Source organism: Orcinus orca, chromosome 4 (assembly GCF_937001465.1).
Source record: "Orcinus orca chromosome 4, mOrcOrc1.1, whole genome shotgun sequence".
Taxonomy (NCBI): Eukaryota; Metazoa; Chordata; class Mammalia; order Artiodactyla; family Delphinidae; genus Orcinus; species Orcinus orca.
This window is the reverse complement of record NC_064562.1, coordinates 80,032,013-80,053,446: the sequence shown is the minus strand read 5'-3', so window position 1 is coordinate 80,053,446 and position 21,434 is coordinate 80,032,013. Positions and strand designations below refer to the sequence as shown.

General features: G+C 36.4%; 1 protein-coding gene across 21 annotated transcripts in view; it reads right to left on the bottom strand.

Moving 5' to 3' along the window:
- The window catches only part of CLOCK (clock circadian regulator), a 137,145-nt gene that overhangs the window by 17,489 nt on the left and 98,222 nt on the right, over nt 1-21,434 (bottom strand). For 20 of the 21 annotated variants that reach the window (XR_007477024.1, XR_007477025.1, XM_049709151.1 and 17 more), the window contains 11 exons: nt 20,752-20,865; nt 20,498-20,616; nt 18,654-18,736; nt 18,335-18,441; nt 16,462-16,609; nt 15,820-15,895; nt 6,667-6,808; nt 4,799-4,899; nt 4,174-4,263; nt 1,065-1,217; nt 27-236 (listed from right to left, as the gene is read on the bottom strand). Coding sequence is in view for 19 of the 21 variants with exons in the window: in XM_049709151.1 (XP_049565108.1) it covers nt 27-236; nt 1,065-1,217; nt 4,174-4,263; nt 4,799-4,899; nt 6,667-6,808; nt 15,820-15,895; nt 16,462-16,609; nt 18,335-18,441; nt 18,654-18,736; nt 20,498-20,616; nt 20,752-20,865 (1,343 nt within the window). In the remaining 2 variants the exon portion in view is untranslated. The remainder of the gene's footprint in view (nt 1-26; nt 237-1,064; nt 1,218-4,173; nt 4,264-4,798; nt 4,900-6,666; nt 6,809-15,819; nt 15,896-16,461; nt 16,610-18,334; nt 18,442-18,653; nt 18,737-20,497; nt 20,617-20,751; nt 20,866-21,434) is intronic. The other variant, XM_049709155.1, reaches the window with a different exon arrangement.

The window sequence follows — 21,434 nt, the reverse complement described above, 5'->3', positions numbered from 1 at the left end:
CAGCCCACTGTACTCGATAACGTTACCTGACTTGATGTACTTTGTAAAGTCTGCTGTTGTATCATGTGCTGAGTTGTGCCAATGTGTCCAGTATTCATCCCACTTTGAATTTGGTTAGTCTGAACAACCTGGCTTTGCATATTTATAGGTGCAAGCTGCTGGATATTAGATGAATTTCCAGAAGAAAGTTGAACAGAACCAAAATTCAATCCAGGGGTTGACTGTTGTAAAAACATCTTTAAAAATAAAGATTACATTGAAATGATCTTTCTAAGTTAAAAAGAATGAGAGCATTAAAAAAAAAACAGCTAAAAATTAAGTTTAAAACGCAAGTAACAAGAAGACTAAGTCATTCTGAATGAACACTGAGCAAAAAATAATTGCTGAATAAAACATGATACTCATTTTCATTCTTCCAGTCACCCTAACCCTATCATGTTTCTAATTGTCAGAAAAAGCGTTATAAATTTCAAAACCTCCACTTGTTTGACATTTTTACATGTTGGGGATTATTATATCAGCTAGCGTTACCCTAACTCAGAGCTACTCAAAGGTCTGTGGACTGGCAGCTCTGCATCACTTACCATTTATAATTCACGGCATTAGACAGAAGTAGCCTTCACTTAAAGTTTCCTTTGACCAAAGTCCTAGTCTCCTTGGATAGACATAACTTTAGAGTGGCCTTGTTGGTTGACCAAATGAGACTAATTTGAATCCCACCTACTAGTATGTTTTTTAAAAGATGACTGATGATTGAGTCATAAATTCTGTACCTACATGTGAAGTATTTTGATGTTATGGGTTTAAAGCTTACTAAACATTAGCCTGCTAAAAGATGACTCTAAGCTGGAGAAACAAAGATGCTGATGGAAACACTCTTAGGAATGAATCATCTTTAGAGACTGTTAATACAATCCTATTGAGTAAATAACCAATGAGTATTTATTGAACTAAACTGAGGAAATGTATCTTTTGCATCTCACTTTTAATTAAGAAAAGTCAATTTCCTAAGAAGCCAAAATGCAAATAGCATGCTTTGCTTGAATTCAAATGTAATAACTTACCTGAAGCCCTTGACCATGGACCATTTGAAGCTGCTCTTGAATTTTTCTTAGTTCTTCTTGTTGCCGATGAATGTTTGCCTCTATCATCCGAGTCCGTTGCTCCAACTGGTCTTTCAGATGCTGCATGGCTCCTAACTGAGCTGAGAACTGAAACTTAAGTATTGTGGACAGAAAAAGTGTAACATAGTTTACAATCACTTCTCATAACTGTAAAATGTGAAACACAAGCAGTACATCATGAGCTAAGAATGTTACGCCAGTTATGAATGTATCGCCTCTCAACTCCTAATTCACCTGTCTTTGCTCGGCTTTGTGATACTGGAGCTGGACCCTACAAATATATCTCCGTAGTCAGCAGGCACAAGCAGTCCTGTCAGTGACGATGCTGGAGGGATACTGCAAAGTGAGGTGCCTATCTTTCTGGTTCTGGTGCTTTTCCTTCTTGTTTTTATGCCAATGGGTAGCATCCTAGTGAGTGTCATCAGCGCTCCAGCAGGTGGCTTTCCTGCAAGTCTCCCTGGCATCCTAGTGGGCAGCTCCCCAGCAAATGTTACTGGTACCCCAGCAAGTGGCTTCTTGCTCTCCAGCCCTAGTCTGTGGCACCTCCGTGAATGTGTGGACCATCCAGTGGCTACAACCACACCTGCCTAATGGGATCTGAGTCTCAGCCTGGCCTGGAAGAGCAGGAGTTCAGGAGCGTCGAGGGGGTCTTCCAAGTTGCTCCCCCTTGGCTACCTCCCTTTCACTTACATTTAGTGGCTGCTCTCTACACCTGTTTTCCCTGTATTCTTTTGAATTCTCTTAACTGCTTTCAGTGGTTAATCCCTGTTACCAGTAATTTGTTATACTACCCCTGTTCAAATTTCTGGTCTAGCTTCTGACTAGATCTTGACTGATTACAAGATGAATTAATAACACTGGCTTTAGAAGACCTAGGTTCCTATTGCGGCACTACCACTGAACTTCATTTCTACTCTTTAACAACTGAAAAAGTAGCCTGCACCTAGAGTTGTTCACATCAAACTGTCATCACTAGACTGTCCTCTTTGTGCATTAGAAAGTTATAAAAATCTGACATTAGAAAGTTGTAAAAGTCTGACAGATAACCAACCATGAAATTGTTCTCAGACAAGTACAAAACCTAGGCTTTTAAAGACTAAGCGATTATAAATGAATGCATGCATACATGAATGGAAGCACAGATATTCTACCTACAGAGTAAATAAGGTTTTCAATCTTATTTATTTCTCTGTTTCACCTGAGTTACAGGCAGCTTCTATTTACTACTGCTTGAAACTTAGTCACATTTGTTGATTCACCACTTAAGCTCGTTTACTTAATTCCAGGAATATTCTGCACAGGATACAGTGTAAGAGCAGAAAGAATTTCACTGTATTGGAAATCTGTCTTAATCTTAAAATAGTCTCCTACAATTCATGTAAAAGTGAGAAATGCCCCCCAAAAGCTTTTTTACTCTATCTTCAAAAGTTTGTATTGAGAACACTGAATATTACTTTTCAAAGTATACAACTCTGACTTCTGAAGTTGACAATACCAGATCAAATCATACATTAGATTACACTAGGTGTGAGAAAACATTACAAGTTTAATACCCTCATGCCTTAATTTTTCATTATTTGAAATTTTATATTTATGTCATACAAATATATTTTATCCTAACTAAAGTTATTTATACCTTTAGGTAAACATTACATTGTCACCACTTAAAGGATTTCTATTAAATACAAATACGAAAATAAAAATAAACACAGAAAGCAGAATAATGGGAAATAAAATCACAGAACTAAGAGGCAGAGTGCTTGGCTTTATCACTGAATGAAATACAAGATTCGAATACTTATTAACATTTTTGACATAGTCGATACTATTTATTTCATGAAAATATTCCTTTACAATGTTAAGAAATGCTTATTCAGTATCTTGAGATTAATGAACTAATAATATTGAAAATATGTCAAATATTTACATAAAAATTCTGTTACCCTTCAGAATAAAAAGCTTTTGAGGACTCAGTGCTGATAAAAACTACTGCAACTCCAGATACTATTTAATAATACAGTGCTGTTATAAATACCTTACACAATTGTATGTTGCTAAAAGTCAAGATTATGACATTTAGGTAATTTATAGCACTGCCAATATATTTGTACAAGTGTCATAATATATAATAGCTATAGTTATATATATATATATATAATTTAAATAACCACATATGATAAGGGTATTTTTAGAAAAACATTGTTTTTACCTATTGCTAACTATCATTATTTGAAATTAAGATACTGTTAAGATATCTTTAACACCAAACAGAACAGAAACTTTTGGATTATTTTTAGCACAACTTAGTAGTATTTTTAACGTGTCTGAGGCACTGAATGAGTGCAGTCATAAATTACAAGTTGCGAAGTTATAATCAAAAGTGTCACTTTTGCAATACCTCTCCTTTGTCTTGCTAGTTTTTGTATTTAAGCCTCCTCTGGGACTCAGTCCAAGTAACAATTCTTCCAGGAAGTTCTGTTTCACTTCCTCAGGCTGCATTAAGGGTCCATCTAATGTGCTCACATATCAAGACTTCAGACCCTGAGCATAGACTATAGTACATTGTATTGTAGTTAACTGTCCTTCCCTCTAGATGTAATAAAGTCTCTTAGTACAGATATATTTACTGCCAGCACCTGCAATATCTGATAATACAAGGAACTCAATAAATGTCCTGTATATAAACAAATGGATGAATATATGAATAAAATTACTCAATTCTTCCACTATCCATAAGAAGAACAAAATGAACAGCTACATTTCATCTTTAATATCTTTCTGTCTATACTGTTTCTCAATAGGGGTTAAACAGGATAGTTTTTTGTTGTGCAAAACCGTCACACACCCTAAAAGACAATTAGCACCCCTGGTCCTTGCTGACTAAAGGGCCAGTGGTACCCCAATATCATTGACAATCAAAAAATCCCCAGATATTCTAAATGCCCACAGCTGAGATTTACTGCCCTGTAAGTATGTACTTTTAAAAATCTCTAGTAGCTTAAAAACAATTTATAATTTTAAAATACTTAACTGAAACAAACAGAAATACCTGGGACATGCCTTGTGGAACTGGTAAATTTGCAGCTTGAGACATCACTGGCTGTGTTAATGACTGACCAACAGACTGGGAATTTATGGACTAGAAGCAAAATAGACAATAACACTGGGGTGACAATCATTCCCATAAATGAGTACTTCCACCAGAAATACCACCATGGCATCTTTATAACTGAATTACAATTAGCCTCATACTTTTTTAGCTGAGTATAGGCATGTCTTCCCCCTCTAAACTGGAAATGCCTATTCCCTATTTATCTTTTTGTCTTTCAAGGCACCTGCCACATTACCTTGCATGGGCTCCCAATAAAAGCTGGCTGGACTTTACTGAAAGTGATTGGTATTTGAAATTAGATATAAAACGGCTCTAAATTATCAGTCTTCCATAATTGAAAAAAAAAAATCTAACAGTTTACCTGAAAAATAATCAAAAGGACTGGTATGTTTGACAACTACTCCACAGAAAAATAACGATCTTGAGTAAGTGTTATGTATAAACAACGATTTTGAATTTCATAGAAAGGGATAATAAATAAATGAATTTCTGAAGATTTAGATGATGTTTTTTTCCCCTTTAATAAATCTTTATTCAGAAGAATACTACCTGTAGAGTTTACCTGACTACTAAATGATGACCTCCTTTGTGCCATCTTTTCATGAGCTGGTAAATGCTGTCTGGGAGGAGTGCTAGTATCCGTTGGGATCTTTGTAGGTGTAGCTAAGGTTGGTCAACAAAAACAGAATAGCATTAGTACTTTATAAAATATAATTTTCAAAGATCAATCTCAAAACGCATTTCAGTGAATAAAAGTGGTTTTTGAGTTATTTTTCTAAATTATTCAATAAAAGTGAAGTCTATGACAACAAGATGATTCCTTTTAATCACTTCTTTTTTAAGGCAAAGAAAATATCTGAAATAGGAAAACTTCAAATATAAAAATGGTTACTACTCCTATAACTCAATAGTAAAAAAAACCAATAACTCAATTAAAAAATGGCGTAAGGACTTGCACAGATATTTATCCAAAAAAGACATAGAGATGGCCAGCCGATATATGAAATAATATTCAACGTCACTAATCAGGGAAATGCAAATCAAAACCACAATGAGATATCACCTCTACCTGTCAGGATGGCTATTATCAAAAATATCACACTGTAAATCAACTATACTTCAATTAAAAAAAAAACAGCTTATAAACTGTTCAAAAACCAAAATCTGAAGACAAGTGTTGGTAAGAACGTGGAGAAACTGGAACCCTTGCACACCGTTGGTGGGGATGGGAAATGTTGCAGACACCGTAGAAACAGTATGGATGCTTCTCAAAAAAATTAAAATTAGAACTACCATATATGATCTAAAAATCCCACTTCTGGGTATTTATGCAAAAGAATTGAGATCAGCATCTCAAAGAGATACTAGCATTCCAACGTTCACTGCAGCACTATTCATAATAGCCAAGGTATGGAAACAATCTAAATGTCTATTGACAGATGAATGGATTAACAAAATGTGGTGTATACATACAGTGAAATACTACTATTCAACCTGGAAAAGGAAAGACATTCTGCAACTTGTGACTTGGATGAAGCTTGAGGCCATTATGCTAAGTGAAATAAGCCAGTGACAGAAAAAGACAAGTACTGCATGACTCCATTATATGAGGTATCTGAAATAGGCAAATTCATTGAATCAAAGAGCACAATGGTGACTGCCAATGGCCAGGAGGCAGGGAATGGGGAATTATTAATTAATGGGCATAAAGTTTCAGATAAGCACAATGAGTAAGCTCTAGATCTGCAGTACAACGTCATACCTACAGTCAACAATAATGTACTGTACACTTAAAAATTTAAGAGGGTAGATCTCATTTTAGGTGTTCTTACCACAGTAAAATAATTTGTTTTTTAAAAGGAAGAAATAGCTATAATAGGGAAAAATTTTTTTTCTATGATCTCAGAAATTTCTATATTTAACCTCTTTTGATGTTCTACCCACCATGTTGAGTAGTTCAGACAACCCCCTTTTTCATTATATATAGTTTTAATACTCTGAGAAACAAAGGTGCTAGACTCTTTTTAAAAAATTAAGAAGGACATTAATTTAATGACAATTATGTAAGTCTTCATAAAGACAAGATACACACAAAGCACTTTGAAAAAGCAAACTCAAAGAACACTACTTACTGGCTCTACCAATAAAAAAGGAATTACTGTAATAGTTTTGCTTTCTTTTTGAGGGATGATTAAAAAATAACAAGACCAATATTACTACCTACATATTTTATAGGCTACTTTATACACTTAACTCTTTGCTAGATGTGAGCAATGTGCCTCTTGCTCACTGAAAAGGCTAGTGTATTTCAGAAATGTAAACACTTATCATTTGAAAGTGGCAGTCGATGAAAAATGCTGATACCGGCAACATAAACAATTTAGAAGGACTCTCTTTAAAGGAAGTCTGCTTTCAAGCTAGGGTACTCACAGGAAGGGTCTGAGACTGCAGTATGAGATGATTTTCTTGAACTCCGGGAGGAAGCAGAAGGAGTTGGGCTGTGATCAAACCTTTCCAATGCTTCCTTGAGACTGACCGTATTTATACGATTATCAGACCCAGAATCTTGGCTCTAAGGAGAACAAGAGTAAAATAAATGTTTTCTTGTGGTTCAGTTCAGAGTTCCCAAATTAGCAATACTTCTTGCTAATTCCTCCTCCCCCAAATCAGTTTTTACCCCATAACAAGGGAAGTGTACCTGTGTAATATTAGGTAAAGAAATGAAAAAAAAATTTTAATAGCCAGAAAGTTTTGGTTTCATTCTCTATTTAAAGAAACAACAGATGCAAAGGAATGAAGCTGGACTCTTACCTTATACCATATATAAAAGTTAACTCAAAGCGGATCAAAGATCTAAACGTTGAGAACTAAAACTATAAAACTTTTAGGAAAAAAAAAGGGAAAAGCTTCATAACATCCGATTGGGCAATGATTTCTTGGATATGACACTAAAAGCACAGGCAACAGAAGTGTATCAAAGGACACTATAAACAAAGTGGAAAAGCACCATGGAATGGGAGAAAACATTTGTAAGTCATTTATTTGATAAGGAATTAATACCCAGAATATATATAGAGCTCCTACCACTCAACAGCAAAAAAAAAACACAAACAAACAAAAAAACCAAAAAACAAAACCCAAAAATACCTGCCACAAAAAATCCAGTTAAAAAATGGGCAAGTCTTGCAGAGACATTTCTCCAAAGAAGATATATAAGCAGCAAACACATGAAAAGATGCTTAATATCACTAATCATTAGGGAAATGCAAATCAAAACCAAGAAATACCACTTCAATCAAGATGGCTATTATAAAAAAAACCAGAAAATAACCAGTGTTGGTGAGGATATGAAGAAACTGGAACCCTTGTGCAGTGCTGACAGGAATGTATAAAATAAAACAGTGCAGCTACTATGGAAAACCGTAATAACAGCTCCTGAAAAAATTAAATATAGAATTACCATATGATCCAGAAATTTCATTTCTGGGTATATCCTCAAAAGAATTGAAAGCAGGTACTCAAACACATATTTGTACAGCCATGTTCATAGCAGCATTAGTCACAGTAGCCAAAAGATGGATGCAACTCAAGTGTCCATTGATGGATGAATGAATAAACATAATGTGGTATATACATACAATGGAATATTACTCAGCCTTTAAAAGGAAATGCTGACACATGCTACAATATGGATGAACCTTGAGGACATTATGCCAAGTGAAATAAGCCAGTCACATATAGACAAATACTGTATGATTCCACTTACATGAGGTACCTATAGGAATCAAATTCACAGAGTCAGAAGTAGATTGGTGGCTGCCAGGGGCTGGAGGGAGGAGGGAATGGGGAGTTACTGTTTAATGGGAATGGAGTTTCACTTTGGAAAGATGAAAAAGTTTTGGTGATGGATGGTGGCGATGCTTGCACAACAGTGTGAATGTACTTAATACCACTCAACTATATACTTAAAATAGGTTAAGATGGTAAATTTTGTTACATATATTTCACATCAGAAAAAAGAAAAAGTGAAAAAAAAAACCCAACAGAATTAAGATGACACTTAAGTTTACAGACAAGGCACTAAAAGCATCTTTGGAACTCCGCATTTGACTGCTCAAAATCTTCTTCACACCAACTCTGACCTTTCTCCAGAATTCAATATCCATATTGGTGATTCATCTAATATCCTGTCCTGGCCTCTCAGCTTTCTAGGAACTCGTCTCCAAGAAACTTTTTCCTCTACTCTACCGTGTTCAATCTCTACTCCTTGTCATTACCAGATACTCTAGCACCTCTAAGAGCACAAATTAAAATCTAACTTTAAACCATCCCTGTCCTACCTAGCCTTCCAGCTCACTTGTTCCTTTGGAGACAATTATAGTCAACCTAAAATGACCGCCAACCTAAAAAAGATACTCAACACTAAGCAGAAACATTGTTTTCTAGTGGGCTCATCTTCCTACTCTTCACAATTACTCCATATCTTTCCCATTGTTCCTAAGCTTCTTTCTCCCTCTCTCAACTGATAGCTTTGTCTTATATCGATGAGAATACTTGCCACCACCAAATATGTAACTCTACCTATTAACATACCAGGTATATGAACATAACCATCTTCTCTTTCCTCCTCATTATAATGGAGGGAAGTAGGTCCTTGTTGAATATCTATTTTATACATAGTAGTCTGCATATGTTAACCTCAGCATCCTAATTTACCCCTCCCATCCACCTTTCCCCTTTGGTAATCACAAGTCCGTTCTCTGAGAGTCTGCTTCTGTTTTGTAAATAAGCTCATTTGTATCATTTTTTAGATTCCACATATGAGAGATATCATATTTGTCTTTCTCTGTCTGACTTACTTCATTCAGTATGATAATCTCTAGGTCCATCCATGTTGCTGTAAATGGCATTATTTAGTTATTTTTTATGGCTAATATTCCATTATGTATACATACCACATCTTCTTTATCCATTCTTCTGTTGATGGACATTTAGGTTGGTTCCATGTCCTGGCTATTGTAAATAGCACTGCAATGAACATTGTGGTGCATGTGTCTTTTTGAATTATGGTTTTCTCTGGGATATGCCCAGTAGTGGGATTGCTGGATCATATGGTAATTCTATTTTTAGTTTTTTAAGGAACCTCCATACTGTTCTCCATAGTGGCTGTACCAGCTTACATTCCCACCAAAAGTGTAGGAGGGTTCCCTTTTCTCCATACTCACTCCAGCATTTATCGTTTGTAGACTTTTTGATGATGGCCATTCTGACCCATGTGAGGTGATACCTCACTGTAGTTTTGATTTGCATTTCTCTAATAAGTAGCGATGTTGAGCATCTTTTCATGTGCCTATTGGCCATCCGCATGTCTTCTTTGGAGAAATGTCTATTTAGATCTTCTGCCCATTTTTTTGGTTGAGCTGTTCGTTCTTTGGTATTGAGCTGCATGAGCTACTTGTATATTTTGGAGATTAATCCTTTGTTGGTTGCATCATTTGCAAATATTTTCTCCCATTCTGTGGGTTGCCTTTTCATTTTGTTTATGGTTTTGTTTGCTGTGCAAAAGCTTTTATGTTTAATTAGGTCCCATTTGTTTATTTTTATTTTCATTACTCTAGAAGGTGGATCCAAAGATATTGCTGTGATTGACGTCAAAGAGTGTTCTGCCTATGTTTTCCTCTAAGAGTCTTATGGTATCCAGTCTTACATTTAGGTTTTTAATCCATTTTGAGTTTATTTTTGTGTATGTTGTTAGAGAATGTTCTAATTTCATTCTTTTACATGTGGCTGTCCAGTTTTCCCAGCACCACTTATTAAAGAAACTGTCTTTTCTCCATTGTATATTCTTGCCTTCTTTGTCATAGATTAATTGACCATAGGTGTGTGGGTTTATTTCTGGGCTTTCTATCCTGTTCCACTGATCTGTAAGTCTGTTTTTGTGCCAGTACCTTACTGTTTTGATGACTGTAGCTTTATAGTATAGTCTGAAGCCAGGGAGACTGATTCTTCCAGCTCCATTTTTCATCTCAAGATTGCTTTGGGGGCTTCTCTGGTGGCTCAGTGGTTAAGAATCTGCCTGCCAATGCAGGACACATGGGTTCGAGCCCTGGTCCAGGAAGAGCCCACATGCCATGGAGCTACTAAGCCCGTGTGCCACAACTACTGAGCCTCTGCTCTAGAGCCTCCGAGCCGCAACTACTGAGCCCGCATGCCACAACTACTGAAGCCTGAGCACCTAGAGACCGTGCTCCGCAACAAAAGAAGCCACCACAATGAGAAGCCTGCACACAGCAACGAAGAGTAGCCCCGGCTCACCGCAACTAGAGAAAGCCCACACACAGCAACGAAGACCTGACGCAGCCATAAATAAATAAATTAATTAATTAATTAAAAAAAAGATTGCTTTGGCTATTTGGGGTTTTTTGTGTTTCTATACAAATTTTAAGATATTTTGTTCTAGATCTGCAAAAAATGCCATTGGTAATTTGATAGGGATTGCACTGCAATCTGTAGATTGCCTTGGGTAGTACAGTCATTTTGACAATATCAATTCTTCCAATCCAAGAACATGGTATATCTTCCCATCCATTGGTGTCATCTTCAATTTCTTTCTTCAGCATCTTATAGTTTTCAGAGCACAGGTCTTTTGCCTCCTTAGGTAGGTCTATTTCTAGGTATTTTATTCTTTTTGATGCGATGGTAAATGGAATTGTTTCCTTAATTTATCTTTCTGGTCTTTCGTTGTTAGTGTATAGAAATGCAACAGATTTCTGTGTATTAATTTTGTATCCTGCAACTTTACCGAATTCATTGATGAGCTCTAGTAGTTTTCTGGGAGCATCTTTAGGATTTGCTATGTATAGAATCATGTCATTTGCAAACAGTGACAGTTTTACTTCTTCTTTTACGATTTGGATTCCTTTTATTTCTTTTTCTTCTCTGACTGCCATGGCTAGGACTTCCAAAACTATGTTGAATAAAAGTGGTGAGAGTGGACATCCTTGTCTTGTTCCTGATCTTAGAGGAAATGCTTTCAGCTTTCCTCCTGCTGAGTATGATGTTAGATGTTGCCCTCACTGATTCTTAATTCCTAGGTTAGCAACATTCACATATTTGACACCATGACTTCTCTATTCCTTGATGAAGACCTTGACATCCACTTGTCCTCAGTCACTTATTCTTATAGTTAAACCCTAGACCTTGTCATAATCAATAAAAATAAGCATTCCATAACCTCAGTTTCAAACATCCTACTCTTTAACCACCCAACTCCAATATCCCAACTCCAATAATCCTTCAGTGGAACCTAAAATACATCAATTCTACCACATTTTCATAATCACTCTTGTTTTCTCTTCCCTCTTTAACCAGCTTAAAATCATGGTTAATCATCACAAACACACCCTTGAATGTATCATCAACTCCCTTGCCCACATCTCCCTTCACCATACTCCCTTAGGAAAATACCAGTGCTGGTGAAACCCAATTATTAACCTATTCCACATCTGTTCCTGCACAGCTGAACATGGCTGAAGAAACACACATGCTAACCGTTGTTCTCTCTTTAAATAAATGACCAAGACCCTCAATGAGCCCTTTATCCTGCCTGCCAAACAGACTAAAATTCCCTTGTCCATTCACTTTCTCACTCTCCTAGAAAACTATTCAACACTTTTCCCTCTTTTCAAACCCCAAACTCCAGTTCCTATTTCACTGTAGAGAAATGCCACAGCTCCACTACTATATCAACCTTCCTACCAGCATACATACTCACATATTCTACCCTTCTTCATGTTACTGTAATTCAGGGATCAGCACACTTTTCTGTAAGGGTCAGAGAATCAATATTTTAGGCTTTGTGGGCCACATAGTCTCTATCACAACAATTCAACTCTTGTAGTACAAAAGCAGCCATATGCAACGTACGATTGAGTGTGGTGTGAAATCTGATGATATAATCTTTGTGTGTCACAAAACATTTTTTTTTTTCAATCACTTAAAAACATGTAAAAAACATATCTGTAGCTTGTGGGTGTTACAAACCAAGGCAGAGGGCCAGATCAAGCCGAACGGCCATAGTTTCCCAACCCCTTCTGTAGCTGAAATCATCTGCTCCTCTATCTAGCTAAGCCTAATCCATTCACTTGTCCACTAGATCCCATCTTCTTTCACCTACTCAAGAACACTGCTAGCATTTCTACCGCTCTCTCTCCTATCACCAATTTTTCTCTCTCCTTCAGACCATTCTTGTCCGTATACAAATATGCTATTATTTCTCCCACCTTAAAAAGCAAAAGCTTCTTCTTAGCCCAGTGCTTCCTATTATTGCCAGATCTCTCTCCTCTTTGTAGCAAAACCCTTCCCTACTTACCATCTCTAATTCCCCTTGTCTCAGAAAATTCTCTTCTAAACCCACTCTAATCAAGCTTTCCCTCATATTACTATTCCACCTGGTCTGTTCTTACTGATCAATGAATACATGTTATTGAACTGAATGCTCAATTCTCAGTACTCATCTAATATAACTTATTTCAGCAGAACCTGACAAAGCTGACTGTTCACTCCTCACTGACACGCTCGCTTTCTTTTCTTGGCTTTTAGGACAACGTAGCTTCCTGGTATTATTCCTACTTCAGTGGATATTTCTCCTTGATCTCCTGTGATTGGTTCTTCCTTGACCCCTTCACGTCTTAACGTTGAATGCCCCAGTGCTTAGTGCCTGGTCATCTTCTCTCTACACTCATTCCCTTGGTGATCATGTTTAGATTCCTGACTAAAACCATCCACACATGGACATTTCTGAAAAATATATCTCAAGTGGACCTCTTCCCCAAACTCAGGAGGATCATGGTGGTAACATTAATGTGGGGAGAAAGTAGACATCGTTGGAGTATATTTTGTAAGTAGGGCTAGCTGAATTTCCTAGGATTGGACATGGGCATGAGGGGAAAAAAAGAAGTAAAGAGAACAATCTCTGTATGTATTACTTTGGTTTCTATGATAGTCCTTATTTCAAGGAACTCTAGATTTAAGCACTTTCCTCAGAAAATTTCTTTCACTAAAAACATGCTGGATTTTCCTCCCCTAAGCAGACAGAGCCTCTTTGGAAAAATTCTTTCATATGGGACCCATGAGAGCAGCAGCCATATTCTCAGCAGCTAGAGCGATGTCCAGTACTTCCTGGCACAGGGAAGGCACTCTTCTTTTTTTTTGTTTGTTTTTGTTTTTGCGGTACGTGGGCCTCTCACTGTTGTGGCCTCTCCCGTTGCGGAGCACAGGCTCCGGACGCGCAGGCTCAGCTTCCATGGCTCACGGGCCCAGCCGCCCCGCGGCATGCGGGATCTTCCCGGACCGGGGCATGAACCCGTGTCCCCTGCAACAGCAGGCGGACTCTCAACCACTGCGCCACCAGGGAAGCCCGGCACTCTTCTTTTTTAACTGAAGTATGGCTGATGCACAATATTGTTAGTTTCAGGTGTACAACATAGCGATTCAACATTTAAATATGAATATCATGGTAAGTCTGGTACCCATCTGTCCCCATACAAAGCTATTACAGTTTTATTAACCATATTCCTACGTGACTTACTTATTTTACAACTGGAAGTCTGTACCTCTTAATCCCATTCACCTATTTTGCCCCAGCCCACACCCCCCGCCCCGCCCCACTCTGGAAACCACCAGTTTGTTCTCTGTATCTATGGGTCTGTTTTGTTTGTTCATTTGTTTTGTTTTTTAAATTCTATGTATAAGTGAGATCAGTCGTCTTTCTCTGACTTATTTCACTTAGCATAATGCCCTCAAGATCCATCCATATTGCTGCAAATAGCAAGATTTCGTTTTTTGACAGCTGCAAAGTATTCCACTGTATATATGTACCACATTTTTACTTAGGTTGCTTCTGTATCTTGGTTATTGTAATTAATCCTGCCATGAACATGGGTGCATAAATCTTTTCGACTGTTTTTGTTTTCTCCAGGTAAATACTCAGAAGTGAAACTGATAGGTCGTCCTATTTTTAATTTTTTGAAGAACCTCCATACTGTTTTCCACAGTGGCTACACCAACTTACAATCTCACCAACAGTGCATGAGGGCTCTCTTTTCTGCACATCCTCGCCAACACTTGTTGTTTGTTGTCTTTTTGATAACAGCCATTTTGACAGGTAGGAGGTGATACCTTATTGTGGTTTTGATTTGCATTTCCCTGATGATTAGAAAGGTGTTGAGCATCTTTTCACGTGTCTGGTGGGAAAATGTCTATTCAGGTTGTCTGCCCATTTTTTAATCGGACTTCTTTTTTGTTACTGAGTCCTATGAGTTCTCTATATATTTCGGATATTAACCCCTTATTGGATATATCATCTGCAAATATCTTCTCCCATTCAGTAGATTTCCTTTTCATTTCGTTGATGGTTTTCTTCACTGTGCATGGAAGGTACTTAATAAAGTTTGTTGAATGACTGAATGACATCCTCCCATTCTGTCCCCTGGCATGCTGCCTATTTTAACTCATTTTTTAATATACATTCTTGACCTTTTCATTCCACTTATTTTTCTACAGATCAAAAATACTTGTTGTAGGCAACTTCTGATATGGCTCATAATGATTCCTACCTTCAGGTATTCATAACCTTGTATAATCCCTCCCCTTTACTGTAGGCTGGATCTAGTGGCTTACTTCTAATGAACAGAACAGACAAAAGTGATGGGATATCACTTCTGTGATTAGGTTACAAAAGACTGACTTCAATCTTGCTGGATTTTTCTCTCCCTAGATCTTCTTGCATACTTGTTCTGATAGAAAGGGCCACCTGGAAAGGAGCTGAGGATTGCCTCTGGCCATCGGCCAGCAAGGCACCAAGGCCCTCAGTCTAACTGCCCATTAGGAACCCAATCCTTCCAACAACCACTAAGTGAGCTTGGAAACAGATTCTGCCAGGGTTGAACCTTGAGATGACTGTGGCCCCCAGTGACGCCATGATTACAGACTTGTGAGAGACCCTGGGCTGAAACGTTGTGCCTCATGGCCAATTCTGAAGCAGAGGGCCCAACTAAACTGTGTCTGATAATATACAGAAACTATCAGATAATATACGTGTGTTATTTTACATCATTAAGTTCTGTTACACAGCAATAGGTAGCTAATATACTACACTCCTACCTGATACAATGAAAAGAGAAACCAGAGTTCAAAATCTGACTGTAACTTGCCAGGCATGAGTCTTTAAGCTCAGTTTTAATATTTTCAAAGTGGGGATATCACCTACTCAGATAAGGATGTCTGAGAAATAAATGACATTTTGTAATTTATATAAAAACCTAGCCAGAGCCTAGCACACTGTAACAAATGTTAGTTTAAATCTGAGATCATACATGTCTCTCATACAGTTATCACTAAATAGCAGCCCTTCAAATCTTTTTTAGAAGCACACAAGGTTGTAAGATATTAAATTTAATATAAAAATAAATAGTAAAGCATAGTTATAACCCTGTCACAAGTAAGGAAATGAAATATTTGTTGAGTCTTGTCTTTCACTGGGAAGAAATAAAAATAATTTTAAAAAACTGTAGGATAACATACTTTGTCAGCAGCTGTCTCTGGAAGAGACTCTTCAATGCCAAGTTCTCGTCGTCTTTCAGCCCTAACTTCTGCATAACTATAAATGGTAAAAAATAGAATTTCAGTGTTTGATCATTCATTTAAAATACTGCAGAGGTGCAACCACTCAGTGTTTGTTATGTGTCTTACTTGTTCATCACAAATTCCAGACTATTTTCTATGCACCACAGAAACCTAAAACATATACATACAGTGTACCTCTTAGTTCAAATTTCATTTTTCTACATATCTCAAAAGTTTTATGTGCTACTGTAAAGGATCCATAACCACACAGAACTTAAATTAAGAGGAATTAAGTAAGGGAAGAGTATGCTTTATCTACTCCAGTTCTCCGTTTACATGACTGACTGTGGTATATAAAAGACAGTTACAACATCTGCTCTAAACCATAAAATTTATGTCAAGAATTATATATTTCTACATATCTGTACTGTATTTCTTTCTATATAATGCCTATAAGTAAGTGTAATAATAAATTGAAATATATATCAAAAATGGTGAAGAAATCACTTTGTACTTCATTAATAAGTTATACATAAAATTACATTCCAGAATCATTATGGATGTTTCTATATTCAGAAATTCTGTAAAAAGAATTATTACCTTACTACGGTGTGAGTGCAAACAATGAACTCTGGTCTTGAATTCCACTGATGATAAGTGATATAATAATGAGTTTGAAGCCAAATCCACTGTTGTCCTTTGGTCAGGAACCTATAGTAACATGATTTGCCTTTCCCGTATTGCATTACTAAGAAGAAAAGAAATATGTTTTGATTCATATTATTAGATTTTTAGCCAAAGGTATCACCCACATTTATGTCTATATATATAATTCTTCTTCTGGCTTTTCGTACATCAATTATAAGAAAATGCTATTCTGTAGAGATAGCAATTAGCATACCTTCCACAGTGCCCAATTTACAGCCAGTTATTGCTGATCTTATACTTTTCACATACAATAAATCTCCAAATACTCAAGGATAAATTATTCACATACTGACTTTCTCCTGCTAAGACATACTGAGGGCAACAGCAATAAGTAATCACACCTGGACTCCACCCACCCTCCCGGCCCCCACAAGTACAGCATCTTTGAGGCATTTAATTCTAAACCTTAACTAACCAAAATCAGAAAAATTTAATTATTTAAAGTAACTGACAATACAGTATTTCCCAAAACATTCTCTGTAGATTGTAAGTTTGGAAGCCTTTTAATGATATTAAGCAACAAATGGGTTTTGTGGTTAAATTAACTTGGCAAAATTGGTTAAACAGGTCTTCTCAAAGCCTTGAGTATGCTAACATATGTCAAGATTCTGGTGGTGCGGAGATGGGGACTGATTATAAGCTGTTACCTAGTTTTCCTTGACCATAAAATTCATTTTTAATAGACTGGCATTCATGCAACAAACCTTAGGAAATGCTGGACAGGAATCGCTTGCTCTCTCTGTTAATGAGGAAACCAAGTTCTACATACTTCAAACTGCTTGTCCAAGATTACCCAGCTAGCTAATAGAGGTGTCAGATGTTTTTAATACATCATGGAGCTTAGTGCCCATTATCACGTGAAGTGAGGAATGTTTTTGTGAAGTGACTTTACTCTGAAAATCTTCCATATAGCTGATGATATTATATAACATGCTTTATTTTCATAGAGAGAGGTTTATGAGACCAGCCTAAGACACTATGAAAGTATCTTAAATATCTAATTTAGAGGACACTCAAGAGGGAAGGATTTGGGGAGGAGGATCAGAGAAGCAAATAAAACCTATTAAAAACAAACTTCTGAAACAAGGAATGAATAGCACGTGGTAAAGGGGTAGGGCTAGACTCTAATCCTGTCTCTGCCACCAATGAGTTATGGGCTTGTAAGTAAATTAGTTAGCCTTTCTGTGTCTCAGTTTACTCGTGGAGATAATAGTAGTATCTACTTTCTACAACTGTGATGATGAAAAATAGAGAATAATGTACGTAAATTGTTTAGAACAGGGCAAAAAATGCGATGATAATGTTCCTTCTGCTAATACAACAACGGCAGGTAACATTAATGAAGCACTCACTATGAGTTTTCTAAAAGAGATTCTTTAAATGTGTCCCTACCTCCTGGGCCTGGATATCAAAATTTATGAAATAGTGTTCTAATATTTTGACATACTATTACAATTTTCAAACAAATCTACTTCTCTTACTCTAGATGTAGAGCTTATATACTCCAAAACAAGGTTTATGAGATGCCATATTATAAAACTGTACTTACTACTATAGATTGAAATATGTAGAATGGGAAGAAGTTTAATTTAGACTTGATCTAGGATTCCTACTGGAATTAGTTATATATACAAAGAAAAAATTTCCAATATATTTCAAAAATACAGAAATGGTTCTAAGTTGGTATTTCACCACCTTCTATTAATATGATAGTTATTTACAGATTAAAAAGTTATTATCACCAGAAATATTAAAATCTACTTACAGTGCTCATGACATTTTGCCAAATTTTCTAGGTCATCCACATGATAGTAATCATAGCCTGATGTTCCCAGAACTTCAAATGGCAAATATCCTATTATGGGTGGTGCCCTAAATTACATATAAAACAACCAATATTATGAATTTTTCCATAATAAAAAATACTCAACTAGAAATCAATTTTGGGAGGAACCTTTATTTTTTAAATAATGGATAATGAGTTTGAGCGCCCTGATGAGAAACAGTTTGTCCTTGAAATCCATTAATTTCAAGAATTATAATATGATTATTATCTTTTTATAGAATTGAAAAATGGGAGTTACCTGTGATCTAGAAATAGAAACTTCCATTCTAAGCTATGTCTAGATGTAAACTCTTCATTAGGTTCTTCAACAGTGCACATTTCCTACAAATAAATTAATAATTAAAATTTAGAAATACTTTTCAGTGTCCTTAGCACAGTCCCAAACATAGTTAGCTGTAAAAGTCATTCTTAGCTAACTTTTCCCTAAACATTTTTTTAATACATTTTTATTTTCTAGTACCAAGGAATACGGCAATAAATAGATGCAGGCTTCTGGGGGAGTACTTCTCACTCGACACGTTTCTCTATTCACTCACATGCCTAAAAACCCTAATTCTGAATTCAGATCTCTCTCCTGAATTAGAGTTCTGTATTTCTGTCTGAATGTTCCTGCACATCACAAACTCAACATGTCCTAAAATAAACTAACTGCTTTACTCCTCATACCCAGTTACACAATGTTCCATCTCATTAACAGAGGCATACCTGTGTTATGCCATTAAGTCTAGAAATCTGATAGTCACAATACACTCATTTTCACCTTTCATCATCTAAATGGCCACTACTAAATCCTTTCAATTTCACCTTCTAAGTTTTTAAGAAATCTGTTCGATCCCATCCAGCTTCAGGGTCTTAGTTTAGACTCCAGACCCTCGCCATCACTGGCTCACACTATTGCCAAAGTGTCTCCCCAAGCAAGTCTCCCTGTCCTTCAACTCCTCTTCTATTCTGGCCACAATTACCTTATAAATACTCAAATATGATTGTATAACTTCCCTGCTTAAAAACCTTAATGGCTGCTCATGCCATCAGGATAAAGTCTACACTCTTCAGCAAGGAGAAACAAACAACAAAGAAAGAAGCACATTTCATTGCCGGCATCTGCTTACTTTTCTAACATCATCTCTCACCATCCCTATCCGCTCCTCCACACACAGTAACCCTAGACTCTAGTCATACTCAGCAATGTATTCCAACCTGCCTCTGTGTCCTTGAATAACTTTCTGTAGCACAGCGCAGTGATTAAGAGTTTGGGCTTTGAGAGAAAAAGAATTAGAATCAATCTCAGTTCTACTGCTTAATAGCTGTGACTTTGGGCAAGTAACTTAACTTCCCTAAGGCCACAGTTTCCTTATATATAAAATGGTGATCATACCAGCATTTTTAAGAATTAAATAACTCATGTAAAGTATACAGCATGTGGTAAGCACTCAATAAACATTTTAGCCACTGCTATTAAGATCAAAACAAGCAGAGCGAGACTGGTTCAAGATCCTCTAACTGCTAATTCGGTACTTTGTCCTATAATATGGTGTTTCCCTAAATTTAAAATCTTAGCCTGGCTTATTTCCAGCCATTTTCCAGTGATTGAAGTCTTTGATTTTCCCACTTCCCTACTAATCATCTGCTTCCTGGGCCCAGGATATAAAAATAAATTATTTAACTGAATTTCAAAACTGAAGAGGTACATGAAAGGCAGTAAAAAGCAACTTGTGCATTTCAAAATAAAATTTCAAAACCAATCTTTTAAATTTACCTAGATTTTTGGCTTTTCCCCTTTATTGCAGTTGTGAACCATACAAAGAAAGCATCTTAAAATTTTGCACAAAAGCAGGACAACGGTGATACATAACCACTGGTTAACTACAAAGGGTGTACATTTAAAAATTAGTTATGTAATTTAATGAGTGCCTTGATAACTCATTATTTGCTTCAAAAATATCATGATCATGTATATTTAATGACTCATGGCCATTACCACTTCAATGTTTACAGGAAGTATCTGGAAACAACAAAAAATTACACAGATAATTCTCATAATATAAAGTGAAACCCCTTTCTGAAATAAAATTAGAAACATACCTTGATGAACTGAGGTGTAGCTAACCTGACAGTAGCTACAAAACAAACTCTATCTTCATAAGAAGGCTTGTGTGTGCGTTGTATTGTTCCTTCAAAACCATTGTGTGCTGAAGTGGATACTAAAACAATAAGGAAATAAGCATCAACAGATACTCCAGGAAAATCTAGTTTTTACTGATATTCAAACATCTGTCCTTAAGAGCTTAAAAGAATACCAAGTGAAATTACATTGCAAAAGAAGCATTTTAACTTACCACTGTTTAAAGATTTGAAATTTCCTATAAATTTCACATATTCGTAAGTAGATGGCTCCTTTGGGTCTATTGTTCCTCGAAGCATATGACAACAAAATTCTAACTGATTTTTTGCTGAAATAAGAGAAAAAATATGACATATTTGTGATTTATCATAATGAATGATATATCACACAAAGTAAGATTATAACAGTTGTATAAGTCTACAATCATTATTTCCTTCAACAGAGGTCCTCAATGACATTTTGTTTAGTCCATAAAAGCAGTTTCTTTAGATGATCTCACCTTGTCCTTAATAAAGAAAACAGATCTTCTGATACAAGCCACTCCATGTTCCTCCATTTTTATTTGTCCTTCCTTCTCATTCTTCACTCTAATTTCAAAGAAAGGTTTTGCTTCCTATTCCAAAGTTAATACTTCTATGTCTACCTTGAACAGTCTTTCCTCTCTTCCTTCTCCAGGACCAGGGCCACACCACGGTATTCATCCCTTTAACATCCACACATGTTCTTTTGTGGTTCCTTACTTTCTACTTTTAAATTTGTTCAGGTCTTTCCATCGCAAACATGTAAAGAGTTTTCCATGCTACTCTTTTTAGTAACACAGATCTCCTTCCTTTTCATTATGTGCTCTAGTTTCCATATGTTTACCTCCCTTAACTTTATGCATTGTGGCTTTTGCCC